Raw genomic sequence first — 15,909 nt, forward strand, 5'->3', positions numbered from 1 at the left:
CCCTTTCTTTCCCCCAAGCAAAAGGAATCTGTCTTCAGGCTGCACTGCCTGGAGTGTGGGGAGGGGTGATACAGGCATTCCCCTAGCTGCTGCAGCTGCTGTCGTCATACTGGCTCATACCTCAAGTCCAGGGTCTTCCAGACCTATGCAGCATCAGGGCTTGCCCAAGGACTGCGGTGACTACAGCCTGCCTGCCACTGAAATTCATTTGAAGCCCAGTAAATTTCCAGTAATAAAGCCGGCCAGAACCTTGGTGGGTTCTTCCTGCGGGGGGCAGCTGATTCCCTTGTGGCCCAGGGTGGGTCTAAATGCTTCTTTTGTGAGCACCAGCCTGGAATCAAGTGCTGTGGGGTTCTGTCCAGTGCCGTGTGTCACTATGGGAAGACTGGTACTAAGTTTCAATATAAAGTCCCACACTTTCCCCCTTGTCCCTAACCCATTAGATTCTCGGAGATGTATTTCCTGTGGCTGGGGGAGAGGTGTCATAGGCAATGCAAGACTGTCCTTCCTCCCTTCTTCAATCATCTTTCCTTGTTATCATGTTAAAAGCAGGTGCTGTGATCTCTCACTTGGTTAGCTCTTGTGAAAGTGTTTTCTTGCATAGACAGTTGTTCAATTTGATGTTCCTTCAGGGAGACCATTGCTGGAGAATTCTATTCTACCATCTTTCTCCACCTTATACCTGTTTTTATTTTTTAAATGTTTCTAGTAAATAATTGTGAAGTGATAGCTTTATTTTATCTTGGGGATCAAAAACATGTAGCTAAGAATGTTTCCCAAGGAATATTTTAAAATTTTTATATCCATGTTTATGGAATGACATGCTTTTTGATTCAAGGTTCTTAAACTTAGTTTTAGTTTTGATTCAATGTTATAGAACACTGTTTTTTTAAACTGTGGTCTGCAGCCCACATGTAATGAAATCACCTGGGGTGCTTATATTAAAAAATGCAGATTCTAGGGCTCACACCAACTAAATCTCCTGGGATTGGAGACCAGCAGGTAGCTCGTGTAATCTCCACAGCTGCTTCTAAGGCACATCAAGTTTAAGAACCATTCTTTCATATTTTCAGACTGGGGATTCTTACAAAATGACAAGGAAGGAAAACTTTAATCTTTTAAAGTTAGAGTTTGGGCGTTAGACTGTGCACTTCTTCAACACAGTTTGTCTTTCCCATTTTCCCTTTCCAGTTATTTATACTGTCAAGGGATTGGGGCAGAAATAGGAAACAAAGCAGCGAAAGAAAAACTATTTATTTCTTTATACACATTTTGCTTTAATAATCACCAAAAAGACTTTCATTTTCTGTCACCCACCCTGTCCACCGGTTATGCTGGCCTTCAATATATGGCGATAGCAACATATATAAATCTATATCATACATTTATACACACAACACATTCTACCAGCACTGTGAAGACACAGACTAGGCTTTACTATGGCTGGGGGCCTCTCCCATGCCACTTAAAAATGAGCACAGGTTTGCTCTATGCAAGAATTTAAACAGAATTGGTCTGGCCATCAGTCCCCAATTTCCCCGAGGTAAGATAGGATGACAAAATGGGACAGCATATTTGAAGTGAGGTCAGTCCAATATGGATATCATAGAAGAAAAGAAATCGGATGTGCTAGGTTAAGCCTGAGATGGTATCTGGGAAGTCACCACATTCATGATGTGAACTCAAAGAACGCAGGTGCTGCAGTGCAGACCAAAGCCCAGCCTGACTCGACCCAGCAGGGTCAGGTGTGGATCTGTGAGTAGTGCTCACTGAGCGCTGCCAGCAGTGTCCGGCAGGGCACCGCTGCTCAGTAGTGTGCTTTTAGAACCTGCCAGAGGAGCTCCAGCATTGGGACCACGTGCCCCATTCATCGGACTCAGGGTCCTATATCCACTGAGCTTTCCGTCTTAGGACAGCCGATGAGGCAAGAAATGTGCTGTTGCTAGTTCCCAAGTGGCTGGGGCTGTTGAGAAGCAGTACCACGAAACCTTCTATGCAAACTACGCATCTTCTGCCTAGTGCTGGGCCAAGTGGACCTTGGCTAACGGTATTCCATAGCTCTCAGAAAGGCTTTCTGGCTTTCTCCCAGCTCCACCAGGATATATCTCTGACTGCCTCTTCTGGACCCTCCAGTGGATTTGGAGGAACGAGGCCCAGATGCTCCTCAGCAGATAGGTAGCTGCGCAAAAGGGGGACAGGCCCACCTTTCCTGCTGTTTTAAGGACTTCTGGTGTCTGCGCTTCTTGCATGGTGCCTGGAAGGCAAGGGTCACAAGACTGGAGTACACGGCAGAGCCCTTAGGGATTTCACCTGCAGACAAAAATAAAACAATCCAAATCAGTGTATATTGCCAGGCCCTACTGATGGCTACCTGAAGCTGCAGTGAGAGCTACGGGGTGACCAAAGTCATGAGAACGATGAGAGCCAGTTAAGAGAATGAGCTAAGAGCATGCACTTCACTCTGGAGAAGCAACAGGTGCCCAAGGTTAGGGGGAGCGTCCCCACCTCCCTGTGTGCTGAGATCCCTGCTCCAATTCACTGCACACTGGGTGGCTGGATCCTACCACTGCCTCTTTAGGGGCCAGGTGACTCTCCAAATCACTTTGTCTCAGCAGAAAGAGGCCTTTGCCATCTCCACCCAAGAAAGACGTGCTTAGCATGAAACATGCACATACAGAAACAGCCTGTTGTAGGAAGAAGAGGAGATTCTGTGGAGAAGTCCTCTCTTAAGTTTATGTCCAGTCGCCATAATGAGGGTGTGGAGGGGCCAAGTCCACAAGGACCTCAAAGCTCAACTAAGTCCAGTTCCATCTTTGACAGATGAGGGTGCAGCAGTCTCACAGAGACTAAGGGACAAGCCGAAGCCACACGCCAGTTAGTGATAAGCCAGGGATTAGAACCGAGGCCTCGGGTCCTCTCCAGTGATCTATGGGAGGTGGAGGGGAAAGCTTCCACACTGGAGAAAGCCAGTGGATACTAGAGACTTTTGGGTTACCTTTTAGTGGATACTAGAGACTTTTTGGGTTACCTTTTCTGGGACAGGAATAAGGCTTTACAGAGGCAATCCTGTAAGTGTTGCTCTAAAGAGGCTCAGGAAAGAGAAGAATTATCAGAGAAAAACAAAAGGGAATTAGTGAAAAAATTAAAAAAAAAAAAAAAAGAGCAAGTTAAACTGGCCCAAGCCATTTTCACACTGTGGAGATCAACATTCTCTCAGGTTACAGTTTAGAAACATTTCTAGGAATATGCTCAATTGCTTATGGCAAAGCTTTGAAGTCCAGGTTTAGTTTCTGATTTTTAAACCATTTCATATACCTCAAGTTTTTCTTCAAAGCACTTCCTAGGGAATGACTAACAATTAAGTGTTTTAAGTAAACATAGATAATGTCTGGTATTTGTAACATTTTTCCCCTGAAGGTTCAGTTGTTATTCACTAACAAATTCTCTTTTAGACGAATGAGACCCAACAAATCTCTTTTGTCATGTTGCTTAAAGATACAGCAAAATCAAATTGCTGTTCTTAACCCAGGAGTGTGCAGTGAAATCAGTTCACTAGGGTGAAAATTCCTTTTACTTTTTCATGAAGAGTAGAACACATAACTGGCCTCAAGATCCCTCTACCAAAAGCTCATTCCGAGGCAGACTCCCGAATGTCTAATGACTTCAAGAGTCAGCTGAATTGCATTTCTCCAGTCTCCTGACTTGGCATCAAAGAAGAAAAACTGGAGTAAAAAGGAGAGAGGATGACAATGTGAGAGTGAACCAAGATATAGGGGCAGGAGCTGACGGAGTGGGAGGGTGATGGGAACAGAAACTAGCAGGACGCTCACTGAGGACCTGTGATGTTGCAAGTGGACCCAAATCTTCTCCTGGAAGGCCAAAGCAGGCCAAGGGTCACCTACAAGATCTGCTAATGGATGGTGATGGGTTGGAGACAGGCTTGGTGCCTCTGATTGGTGCAGTAGTTTCCTTACCTCTAAGTTAGTCCTTGCCTTCTTTAAAACATCGTGTGTTCTGGTTACTGAAACAACAAAAGAGCACCACAGAGTGGAAATCACCAGCAGAAATTAACCCTACTTGCTTAGCATGAGAATTCTAAAGCATTTATTTCTTTCTGGCCATTCAGCTTGGAGTCTCTTTCTATCCACCCCCTGTCCTCCCCTCCCTCTGCATCCACAATTGCTCGTGGCACAGGAGGTTTAGGGACATCAAATCAGTCTCCACTCCCAACATCTCCAAGACCCCCGGTCACTGCTCCTCTGCAGCACAAGTGGGGCATCAGGAAGACTGCCCGTTTCTTCCCCCATTCCCTCTCAGGGAACCTACGCTGGCTGACGATGAACTGCTCCATGCTCTCCTTCTGCTGGTTCGCGGTCTTCAGACGCTCAGCTGTGCTCTGAAGGAGCCGCTCCTGTTTGGATACTTTGGTTCTCAGTTCCAGAAGTTCCCTTTCTGTTGATTCTCCCTGGATAACAGGAACAGACTCTTACTGAACAGGCAGAAGTCCTAAAGCACCCTGTGCTTTGTGGCTCTTTCCAATTCAAAGAAGGATTCTACAATCTTCTCCACTCTCCTGAACTGGATTTCCTCCTTCACAGCCTCAGATACCTCCAGCTGAGGACAGTTTAAGATGAGGCCATTAGGTAGGAATATTGAGACTCTGGAATTGCCCATGTAGACTAGCACAGGCCCACACACCTGTAGCTTAAGAGAATCTCACCTCAGGCTGGAATAAAACTCCCAACTCTGAAGAGTACCTTGCTTTAGTCCTGATATCAGTTCTGTCACTCTCCCTTCACAGGCAAGATTGAGAGTTCAGAAACGTTATGTTGGGGGGAGAGATCTGGACTCAGGAAAGTTTGCAAGTTTGTAAATATTTGTGCCAACATGAAAATGGCAAAACACCCTCTCCCTGGAATTAGCATAGTTGGATCCAAAAGGTATTGGTGACATTGATCTGGAGCTAGAATCCCTGGGGAGGGGATCCTGAAACCTGTCTCCTCAAGGGTCTGCCAATCAGAGTTAGCCTGAGCTCTGAGCAGATCCTGAGGGGTGGCTGACTTTCCCCAGGCCCGGTCCAGAGATGCCAGCTGAAGTGATATGCTGGGATTCCAGACAGTGGCTAAAAAGGCTCAGTCTCATGGGGGCATTCTGTGATCATGTGACCATGGGACCTGAGGGGTGGGAGATGGGTGCTGAAGCTTTAACTGAATTTCAGCTCAGCCAAACTTCAGAGAGGTAAAGAAACTGAACATTTATAGACTGCTAGGGTTATGATGTCTCCACCTTCTCCACACCCCTTCCCTTTCTTCTTTGATTTCTTACCAGGGGCCAGGGGGCTGGCAGGGAGTGGGATGTATTCAGAGCTGCAATGAAAGCAGCCACCATGGGTCAGAGATGTCCCTCCAGGGACATTCCTCTAAGGTCCTGTCTATCCCAATTCAGTATGTGGCTCCCAATTTTCTGCAAAAGCTGTGACATTGAGGAGACAGAACAGTATTGGAGGGCAGGAGAACTGGGTTTGAACCAAGAAAGGACACTGGCATATTACCACTTTGCCAGGCAGCACAGGGATGCGGGTGCTTGGCAGGGCCGCTCTCCAGAACACGGTGAGGAGGGAAGCCGACTCCTCCAGGGCATGGTGCAGGGCACTGGTGCTGCTCCGAAGCTCATGAATGCTTTTGCTGCCTAGCACCTGGGGAAAGGTAACACCACAGGAGCGGAGAGATTACTTTCTTCCCCCGCATGGGCTCCAGCTTCCTTTGTGAGTGAGGCACAGCACATGGGCCTGCTTGAACTGTGAAGCCCTTGCACAACCATTTGCAGTTCTCAGAACTAAGGTGCTGCTCCCTTTACCAGGTGTGCCTCCCTCCACCTGCAGAACCTACAAGGCTTTCAAAACTCATCCCCCTTGCTATGTCCTCTATGAACCTGTTACCTTCCTTGCCTGAGATAAATGACCACGTTTGCATTGGCGGCCTCACAGCACAGAGGATGGCTTCTCATGCTGTGCCTGTAGCCCTGTGCTGTGCTGATCTACTTCAGTATGTGTCTTCGCCACTAGAGTGGAGGCTCCATGGAGGCAGGGCTGTCCCTATGCATCCATGGGTCTCCAGCAGCTCAGACAGCACAGCCACTGGTGCCTGGTCTTTCTCACTGGCAAGGCGCTCTCAGAAGCTTTGCTGACTGCCTTCCCTCCCACTATGCACTCTGCACAAGGAAATGCCATGGCTGCCAGTCTTCTCGCCCCTTCCACATGTGGGGGCCATACACCTGCAAATCCTTCAGGTTCTGTCCATCCCATTGCGTCGACTCTGCCCACAGATGGTCATGTGCCTGCATAAAGCAATGGCAACAAAAGCCAAAATTGACAAATGGGATCTAATTAAACTAAAGAGCTTCTGCACAGCAAAGGAAACCACCATCAGAGTGAACAGGCCACCTAGAGAATGGGAGAAAATTTTTGCAATCTACTCATCTGACAAAGGGCTAATATCCAGAACCTACAAAGAACTCAAACAAATTTATAAGAAAAAAACAAACAACCCCATCAAAAAGTGGGCAAAGGATATGAACAGACACTTCTCAAAAGAAGACATTCATACAGCCAACAGACACATGAAAAAATGCTCATTATCACTCGCCATCAGAGAAATGCAAATCAAAACCACAATGAGATACCATCTCACACCAGTTAGAATGGCAATCATTAAAAAATCAGGAAACAACAGGTGCTGGAGAGGATGTGGAGAAATAGGAACACTTTTACACTGTTGGTGGGGCTGTAAACTAGTTCAACCATTGTGGAAAACAGTGTGGCGATTCCTCAAGGATCTAGAACTAGAAATACCATTTGACCCAGCCATCCCATTACTGGGTATATACCCAAAGGATTATAAATCATGCTGCTATAAAGACACATGCACACGTATGTTTATTGCAGCACTATTCACAATAGCAAAGACTTGGAATCAACCCAAATGTCCATCAGTGACAGACTGGATTAAGAAAATGTGGCACATATACACCATGGAATACTACGTAGCCATAAAAAAGGATGAGTTCATGTCCTTTGTAGGGACGTGGATGCAGCTGGAAACCATCATTCTCAGCAAACTATCACAGGAACAGAAAATCAAACACCGCATGTTCTCACTCATAGGTGGGAATTGAACAATGAGATCACTTGGACACAGGAAGGGGAACATCACACCAGGTCCTATTGTGGGGAGGGGGAAGGGGAGAGGGATAACATTAGGAGATATACCTAATGTAAATGACGAGTTAATGGGTGCAGCACACCAACATGGCACATGTATACATATGTAACAAACCTGCACGTTGTGCATATGTACCCTAGAACTTAAGGTATAATAATAAAAACAAGAAAAGAGGAAAAAAAAAAAGCTATCAAAGGCTGCTAGGCAATGCCATGTGTTTCCATGGGGCTGAGGGGAAATATCCAGTCAGCTACATCTGAACAGAGCAGAACTGACAGTGAAAATAGGAGACAGAGAAGACAGGGCCTGGCTGCTATACATGGAAGAGGAAGCCTCAGCTGTTGAGAGATGCAAAGCATGAATTAAAAAACAAAAAACAAAAATGGTGGGAGACGGAGTTAACATCAAAGGAAGAAAGGGCACAAGGAAAGAGTGCACCTAAAGCTACAGGTATGATTACCTCTGTGCCTTGGGCTTCAAGGCCAGGGAAGCTGCACGCTGACCTCACAAGAGACACTATCTTTTTGACCAGCAGCTTGCCCTCCGCAATCTGCTGTCGTAGGGCACTGTAGTCATCAATGTGGCCAATGACATGGCGGCCATGCTTATTGGCAAAGGAGCCATCAGTAGCATCACCCTCCAGCTTGGGAGGGGTCTTCATTACTGGAGAAGTATCCAAACCCAAGCCTGGAAAAGAAAATAACACAACAGAATCTTCTGTTATTCATAATGATATCCTAGGTTTGCTCCAACTCAAAAGAGGTAGAGGACAAGAAAAGGAAGAGGCTGGGAACAAGAAAGGAAGCCTTGGAATGTACAAGGGTGGGGCAAAGTCCACAGAGATCTTCTGGCTTCTATATTTTTATAATCTTTCTTACATTATCTCTTAATGATAAATTTGCCAGGGGACAATTTTTTCTTATTGGCAAATGAAATAGGACAAATCATAATAAATAATAAGTTTCTGGGTAGAGAAGACACAGACAAGAAAATTAAGCTGGATACAGAGAGCATTTTCAAGAATGGAGAGATTATGGTGCAATGAAGCATAAACAGCAGTAGGAAAACTACAGGAGGATGAACAATGGCAAGAAAGGCAGCCACAGAAGGTGCAGTGAGTAGGGCTAAAGGCCTCAGGGCATGCAGAGAAAACTCTCTAAATACACATAATATGTTTAGAGACAACAAAAGATTATTTGCATTAATCACTTTCCATCATCAGTCCCTGGGCCCTTTAGTTGCCATATTTACCATTTGTTCTGTGGATTATGGCCGTTTCTGAGCCAGGAGTCAAGGAAGCAGAGCTGGGGAGGACCAGAGCTGGGGAATTCATCGCAACATCCCGGACTGGAGGGGACACAGCTGAATCTAGGGGGTAAAGGCAACCACAGTTTTCAGGAGCCCTGGAACATACAGCACATGAAGCACATGCACACCTAGCCGTCCCCACTGAGGCGTAAGGTGGCAGGACTCTCCTCTTACAGAATTATCGATACCCCACAAGCAAAAGCAAAAGCCAGTGAGTCACTGAGTTCAGAATGTTTCCATTCTTCAGAACAAAAAGATATTCCTTTGACTGAGGGGTGTTCCATGAGAAAGAAACCTCTAGTTTCAAAAATTATTAGGTGTATTTTTATAAACTGAGTCTTGAGTATAATTTGTGTGTGGTATCTAATACGATGCCCTGTAACTAAATGTAATATGTATAAATATACATAGTACATATTAAAATGTAGAATCAAGGAACCAAGGAATGAATGGATTCATGGAGGACTAAACTCAACATTCTAGTCATCATTCTGATGAGCTAATACTGAAAAAAAATTGACTTGTATGAGAAGAACAGAGACAGAAGGCTTGGTGGGTTAACGTTGTCTTGCTGGAGACTAAAAAGCAACCCTATGGTAGAGGAATTGGAAAATATCACAAAGAAGGTAGAAAAGGTCCTGCTCAGGCAGGTGTGGCCCAGTGCCTGCTTTGCAGCTCAGGCCTCGGGGGTGCTGGAGAATGAGGGACAGGGACTGCGCCAGTGGGGCTGAGTCTTGGCTGCTGTGTGGGAAGCTGGTGAAAGGGGAAGGCCTGGTTAGAAGGAAGAGTTGGAGACATAACTGAACACCACAACCATCAGGGCAGCCCAGAGGAGGGCAAGGCGTCCACCTAACGTTAGCTGAGAAGTTCCTGGCGGCCAGGCGGTTTGCTTGGCGGCCTACGTGTGTTTTTTTTTTTTGGAATTGCCAAAACAGCATAATCATGTTATTGTCACCTTCATTTGACAAATAAGGTTACTGTCAGATACATGAGCATCTACAAGAACCAGAGAAACATAAAGATTAACATGACCCAGAAATAGTTGGCAGGAGAGTTTGAAAGCTCAGCTTTAGAGAAACTGAAAAGAAGTGGCTCCTGATTTGAATGAAATTGAAGGTGTGGCCATGGAGGTGAGTGGAGATGGTGTACTAAATGGTGTATTAAAAGGAAAAAAGGACAGAGGAAGCAGAAATTGAAAGATTTAAGAGACTAGGCGGGGCCGGGCGCGGTGGCTCAAGCCTGTAATCCCAGCACTTTGGGAGGCCGAGACGGGCGGATCACGAGGTCAGGAGATCGAGACCATCCTGGCTAACACGGTGAAACCCTGTCTCTACTAAAAAATACAAAAAACTAGCTGGGCGAGGTGGCAGGCGCCTGTAGTCCCAGCTACACGGGAGGCTGAGGCAGGAGAATGGTGTAAACCTGGGAGGCGGAGCTTGCAGTGAGCTGAGATCCGGCCTCTGTACTCCAGCCCGGGCGACAGAGCAAGACTCCGTCTCAAAAAAAAAAAAAAAAGAGACTGGGGGACACCATTGACATTTCAATGAAAACTGGGAGAAGTGAGATTGATGGGGGATGTTGAGAAGAGACAGGGGACCTGGTCAAACACGCCTATCTGAAAAGGCAGGCAAGGGGTAGGGTAGAGAAAGCAAATGATGGCCACCCGAAATAAATCACCCACCATCCAGGACTTCCCCAGACCTCTGTTTCCTTAGGGGCAGGAACATTTTGCCACACACTGAGTTCCCTACCCATGAGGGAAAGGGGGACTAGAGAATCTGGGGAGGTGGGCAATACAGAGACAGGGCACAATGAGCTGGAAGGAACACAGACTGCAAATCACAACACCTGGTTCTGATCCTGGCTTTGTCTACAACTTCTCTAAACCCTCGCTTGTCTGTTAATATCTCAAGACCTAAGTTTTCTTATGTGAAATACAGAGATAGCAAAACCTGCTTTACTGCAGGTGAAATTGTATATGTGAAAACACTTGGCTAATACTAAAGCACTAAGCAAATCCAAGAAAACGATATGAACATATACAGCTGCTAATTACTGAGCAGTTCTTAGTTGCCAATCACTTGTAAATGATTTCATTTAATGCTCAAAATCATATAAGGTATATATTATTATTATCCTCATCTTAAATATGAGGAAACTAAGGCTTAAACCTCTGAGACTTTAAACACCCTGTCCAAATCAAACAACCTGTAAAGCGGTAAACTCAGAATCTGGAGCCTGGTCTGACCTAAATCCCATGCTTCACTCAGGCTGCTAAACAAGAACATCTCTGATTTCAACCTGACCCCAAGGAGCATGGACCAGGCAGATTGTACCTTCTGCCACAGACATCCTGGTGATCTCCCCACTGGCCGAGGGCTTTCTAAGTCCCTTTTCCTTCCTACCTTGGAGGAGCAGCTGCTTGTTTCCAGGGTCAGCGCTGGCTGGGAAGTTCTGGTTAATGGAGGAGGGGCTGAGGCTGGCTTTGTCAGCACTGCTATCCAGCTGCTGTTGCAGCTGTAGTCGCAGACAATTGTTCCCCTGAATGCTCTGCTCCAGCTGCCCTCTCAGAGCTCGTACCTCTGCCACCAAGTGGCTCAGGTCACTGCTCAAAGGGATTTGGTGACAGGCATCCAGGCTGTAAGCTAAGAGAGAAGAGGAGTCTGGTAACATTGACCCAAGTATTTCCAAGCACTTGTCAGTACCCTCCTCTGTGACATTCTTTTCTGCCAAGGATCCCACTATCATCTGAGTCTTATGCAACCCATCTAAGATAGAGATGTCACCATTTCTGTGTATGGCCTGGGGATGGCACTGAGCTGGCACACATCCAGTCTGAAACTTCCCTGCGGTTTAAGTTACACACATGCACCTAAACAGCATTTGATTGACAGATGAGGATAATTGAGCTAGAGAAGGGTAGGGGATGAGGGAGAAAGAAATTTGACAGTCTTCACTCTCAAAAATGAGAGAGGAGAAGGAGGTCTTTTGGTAGTGTGTGAGAATGTGAGTTGGGCACCTTAGACCAGGGATTATAACTGAGTTTTTCAATTTCTCTCTCTCTCTCTATATATATGTGTATGTGTGTGTGTATGTATGTGTACATATATATGCCTACATATAGTGTGTATATATGTTGTGTGTATATACATACTATATAGGTGTATATATGTACATATACACATGTACATATATATGTACATATACACATGTACATATATATGTACATATACACATGTACATATATATGTACATATATATGTACACACACATATATACACACACATATGTAAAAAATATATATGTATATTTACCTCCATTCACTACATGTCTATTCCTTTGTACTGGGGATGAAGAAATCTAAGAAATATTCCACAAGGCCACAATCCCTTATCTGAAAACCTTAAGGCCAAATATATTTTGAAAGGTAAAATTTGTTTTAGTTTTTAGCAAGGCGACAGGGTGCATATATCATATATAACATGTACCCAGTTGCATGTGAGCCACAATCCTTAATCAAACATATAACTATTTCTGTAATCAGCTATGTGAATATTCTAAGTAGATGAATACTTAGGAATATCCTCTTGTCAGTTCATCTAGATTTTGTCATTAAATGAGTATTTGAAAAATTTAATTTGGAGATCTTACTGGATCTTGAAATTACAGATAAGAGATTATGGAGCTTTAGTAGTTGCAGCTTTGAAATGAGTCCTAAAAGGCAGGGAGACAAGCATGAAAGGAAAGGTAGCTCAGGATGAAGTAGTTTTAGAGACTTTGGTAAATAATCTACTCTTGAATTTTGCCCAAAGTTTTATGATGTTCCTCTCTCTCTTCCTCAATCCAACTTCTCACTAAATTTTGCTTATTTTTTAAAGAGATGTTTTTAAATCTATCTATACCCTTTCATCTTCCCAATAGCACCCAATATTAGACTGTCATCTCTTAATGTGCCAGAATAGCACTACACCCATCCAATAGGTTTCCCAGATTCTAATGTCTCCCAACTCCAGGACATCCCCTGAGACTTAGCATCTTAAAGTTCTGTTTTCATCATATGCTTATCTTCTTTGAAAAAGAACAGACTTAGTTTAATTATCTCTATACAGAATGTCAACTTTCACCCTGACCTGTGAGCTTTCAAGATTTGGTGACTCTGCTCCTCCATCCTGACTTCTCACGCCCCCAGCCCCAATCTTCTCCTGTGGGCAGGCTGGTTCCACTGACCCAGCACTCACCATGACTTTGACTTAAGCTATTCTCCCAGCCTGGTGAGCCCCCTGTATTTCTTCAAGTTCCAGTTCACCTTCTCTTTAGAAAATCAGGAAACTAAATCAGGATTTATGATAATTCGAATCTAAATTCCACTGCCCTTCACCCTTTGTCTAGCCCTCTGAAGGGACATAAAATACATGAGTTCTTTTCACCCGACAGTTCTTCAAATACCCGAAGCCAGTTCTCATGTCCTCAAGATCTTTTGAAAGCCTAAATTTCTTTAGTTTCTTTGACCAGTTGGAGATTTCTGGTCCACACCATTGTGCGCCCTGTCTTCATTATGTTCCCTAGTGTGTCAATGCCCTTTTCAAAGATGATGCCTCTTAATCTAACAATATGTTAGACATGGTCCCCACAGGTGAACATCACACTTACACTACTGTAATGTCAGTTTGAGCTGGCATTTCTAGCAAACTTTGGCCTACGCCTTAGTTGTGTGAACATGTTTCTACCAAACCCCAAACCCTCAAGTCCATGAACGGCTGCCTGTCCTGTATTTCTACCCTCTTCCTGTATTTCTACCACTGATACTTTTAATCAAGCTCAGGATTTTGCTTTTTATCTTTGCTAAATTTCATGACATTGATGTCAGTCCTCTGTTCAGCCTGCTGTGACTTTTTATGTTTTGAGTACCCTTCTCCATTTAAAAAAGAATGAAGAAATGTATCAAAATTCTCAAATATTAGATTATTGTTTCAGCAGGCAGCAAAGTCTTCAATAAATGTCCTTATTATTTAAATCCAGGATTGAAATTTAGGTCCTATTAGTGGTATTTTTTGTTTTCGTGTCTTTTAATTTTTTCCTGTGGGCCGGCTGGTCCCCACTGACTCAACACTCACCATGACTTTGTACTTAAGCTGTTCACCCAGCCTGGTAAGCCCCTGCAGTTCTTCAAATTCCAGTTCACCTTCTCTTTAGAAAATCAGGAAACTAAATCAGGATTTATGAAAATTAAATGAAATAAACTGAGAGCCAGATGTCACTAGGGAAAGGGTCAGGGTGGGAGCAGACCACCTGCTACATTGGGCTGAGTGGGTTGTCAGTATGTATTACCAACAATATTAAAGGCCTTTTCAAATGATGATACATTAGGACAGTTCTTTTGCTTTAAAAAATGTTATAATCTAGACATTGATAGGAATGTCTAGATTTTCTTAAAGTAATTAGGAATGATCAGGCTGGATCTTGCTCATGCCACCAACCTGTCCCCTTGCGCTTTGTGTATGAGAGTTCCTACTGGGAGCCCCAGGCTCGGGTGGGGGTTTCTGAGACAGAATTCTGTCGCTTCCCATGATCTCCACAACTCCCAAAGGAAAGACCTCATTAGCATCCTATGCGAGGGCAAAAAGCTCACGGGGTGAGGGGAGAAGAACACATACCTTTCAGTCCCTTCTTGGAATTGCCATAAAGTGCTTCGTAGATTTGTAGCTCTGACTGGAGGGACTCAAAGAGCTGCTGTTTCTCTTCACACTGTTGCTGCAGAAGGACCAGCTTGTGCTGCAGTCTGACCAGGGAGAGGCAAGACCCACTGAGATGGCAGAGCCACTCAGCCACACGAAAGCAATAAGCTGAGAGCCAGATGTCAACTCAGGGGGTCATGAAGACCATCACTTTTATTTTGCAGATGTGGAAATGGAGGCTGAGGGAGGTCAGGTAACTTTGCTTGAAAACACACCATTACCTACATTAGTTCAGAGCAGAACAGACACACCAGCAGTCTCCTTACTGCTCCTACAGTGCTCTTTGCATTCTGACAAGCAGTTACAGGGTTTATGCTGGGACCAAGCATCACAGCCAGTAAAGAAGCTTCCTAGGTGATGGTGAGACTAATGTCCTATATCTAACTGGAAGCATGGAAACCCTTCTTTTTCAAGTCTCTGATATACTGAAGACTTCTGCAACAGAGTTTTACTCTCTCAACTTGGGATTGACAAGGCATTCCCAGAGAAGTCCTTTCTTCTGCTTAAAGCGCCTCACCCCCACTACTGGCATACAAAAATCAGGAATAGCAGAGGGAACATTGAGGTTTCCAAAAGAGGACACCAGTTGTCTTGCCAATATCCCGTCTTCTAATGTAAGAATGAATGTAAGAATAAAGAATGCTTCCTACTCTGTCAATGGGTCCCCTCTTACCTGGAGTCGTTTTCCTGGAGGGAAAGACGTTCCTCCCTGAAATGCAAGACCTCTTGCTGCTTCTCCCTCAGGTCTTCCAAAAGCTGCTGCCTTTCCACCTTCTGGTGCTCCAGCTCCTTTTCCAGCTCTTGAAGGTGGGATCGAGAGGACAGCAGAGCCTCCCTCAGGCTTTCCGTTTCTTGGGAGTGCTCTGGTGAGAGGAACACAGGAGGAATGATTTATTATGATGGGGCCAGAGCTCAGCAGAAAGATGACTCCAAGCACATACACCCTGAAATGAAGCTAAGGAGCAGGGAAGGAAGGTCGTATGTTGGTGGGGAAGAGCATACTGGCTCAACATACCCCGCAGCCTGGAGAATGGTGCATCTCTCTCTTTGCAAAACCCTTCATTCCACTTATTTAATGTGTCCTACCTTGCTCTTAGAGAAATTCTGGTTTCTAATGCTCACCATTTTCCAGGTACTCACACACCATCTGTTCAATAATCCATTCTTGAATTTTGACAAAGATCAACATCAAGATTTCTTTTTGGAATATATCATTTTCATTATTTTGAAAACTGGGATATCTGTTCTTTTTTGGAACTTGCAGCAGTTCTCTGATCTTCACAAGTTGTCAAAGATTATTGAAGGGACTCCGAAAATACAGCTGCAGGCTCAGTAAATCCTCTGGGGGAAGATTCACCTGAACCTGGCAAATTGTACTCATTTAAATCTCTTACTGTCTTCTCACCTGTGAGGTCTGTTCTATTCTCTCCAAGCATGCACTGGTAGTTGAGTAGTTCTGACTTCTTTCTTATCTGTTAACTTTTGTTATCATCCCCCAGCAGTGACCTTTCCTCTTAAATCTTCTTGTTAATATAGAAATCAATTAATTAAATTAATTAATTAATTAAGGTGGCTAATTTAGAAATATCTCTTGGTGGCTTTTTCCTTTTCCACAAACATTCCTTCATTCTGGGCTTAATCCTTTT

At 44.5% G+C, this 15,909-nt stretch overlaps 1 protein-coding gene across 1 annotated transcript in view; it reads right to left on the minus strand.

Moving 5' to 3' along the window:
- Positions 1 to 1,239: 1,239 nt before the first annotated feature.
- Positions 1,240 to 15,909, minus strand: part of PDE4DIP (phosphodiesterase 4D interacting protein) — a 220,591-nt gene continuing 205,921 nt past the window's right edge. Inside the window, exons 35-42 of the mRNA XM_026456724.1 lie at positions 14,937 to 15,126; positions 14,183 to 14,307; positions 10,934 to 11,173; positions 8,472 to 8,588; positions 7,681 to 7,907; positions 5,552 to 5,695; positions 4,327 to 4,465; positions 1,240 to 2,310 (exon numbers count right to left, since the gene is read on the minus strand). Coding sequence (XP_026312509.1) covers positions 2,165 to 2,310; positions 4,327 to 4,465; positions 5,552 to 5,695; positions 7,681 to 7,907; positions 8,472 to 8,588; positions 10,934 to 11,173; positions 14,183 to 14,307; positions 14,937 to 15,126 — 1,328 coding nt within the window. The 3' untranslated portion in view covers positions 1,240 to 2,164. The remainder of the gene's footprint in view (positions 2,311 to 4,326; positions 4,466 to 5,551; positions 5,696 to 7,680; positions 7,908 to 8,471; positions 8,589 to 10,933; positions 11,174 to 14,182; positions 14,308 to 14,936; positions 15,127 to 15,909) is intronic.

The sequence above is a fragment of the Piliocolobus tephrosceles genome, chromosome 1 (genome assembly GCF_002776525.5).
Source record: "Piliocolobus tephrosceles isolate RC106 chromosome 1, ASM277652v3, whole genome shotgun sequence".
NCBI lineage: Eukaryota > Metazoa > Chordata > Mammalia > Primates > Cercopithecidae > Piliocolobus > Piliocolobus tephrosceles.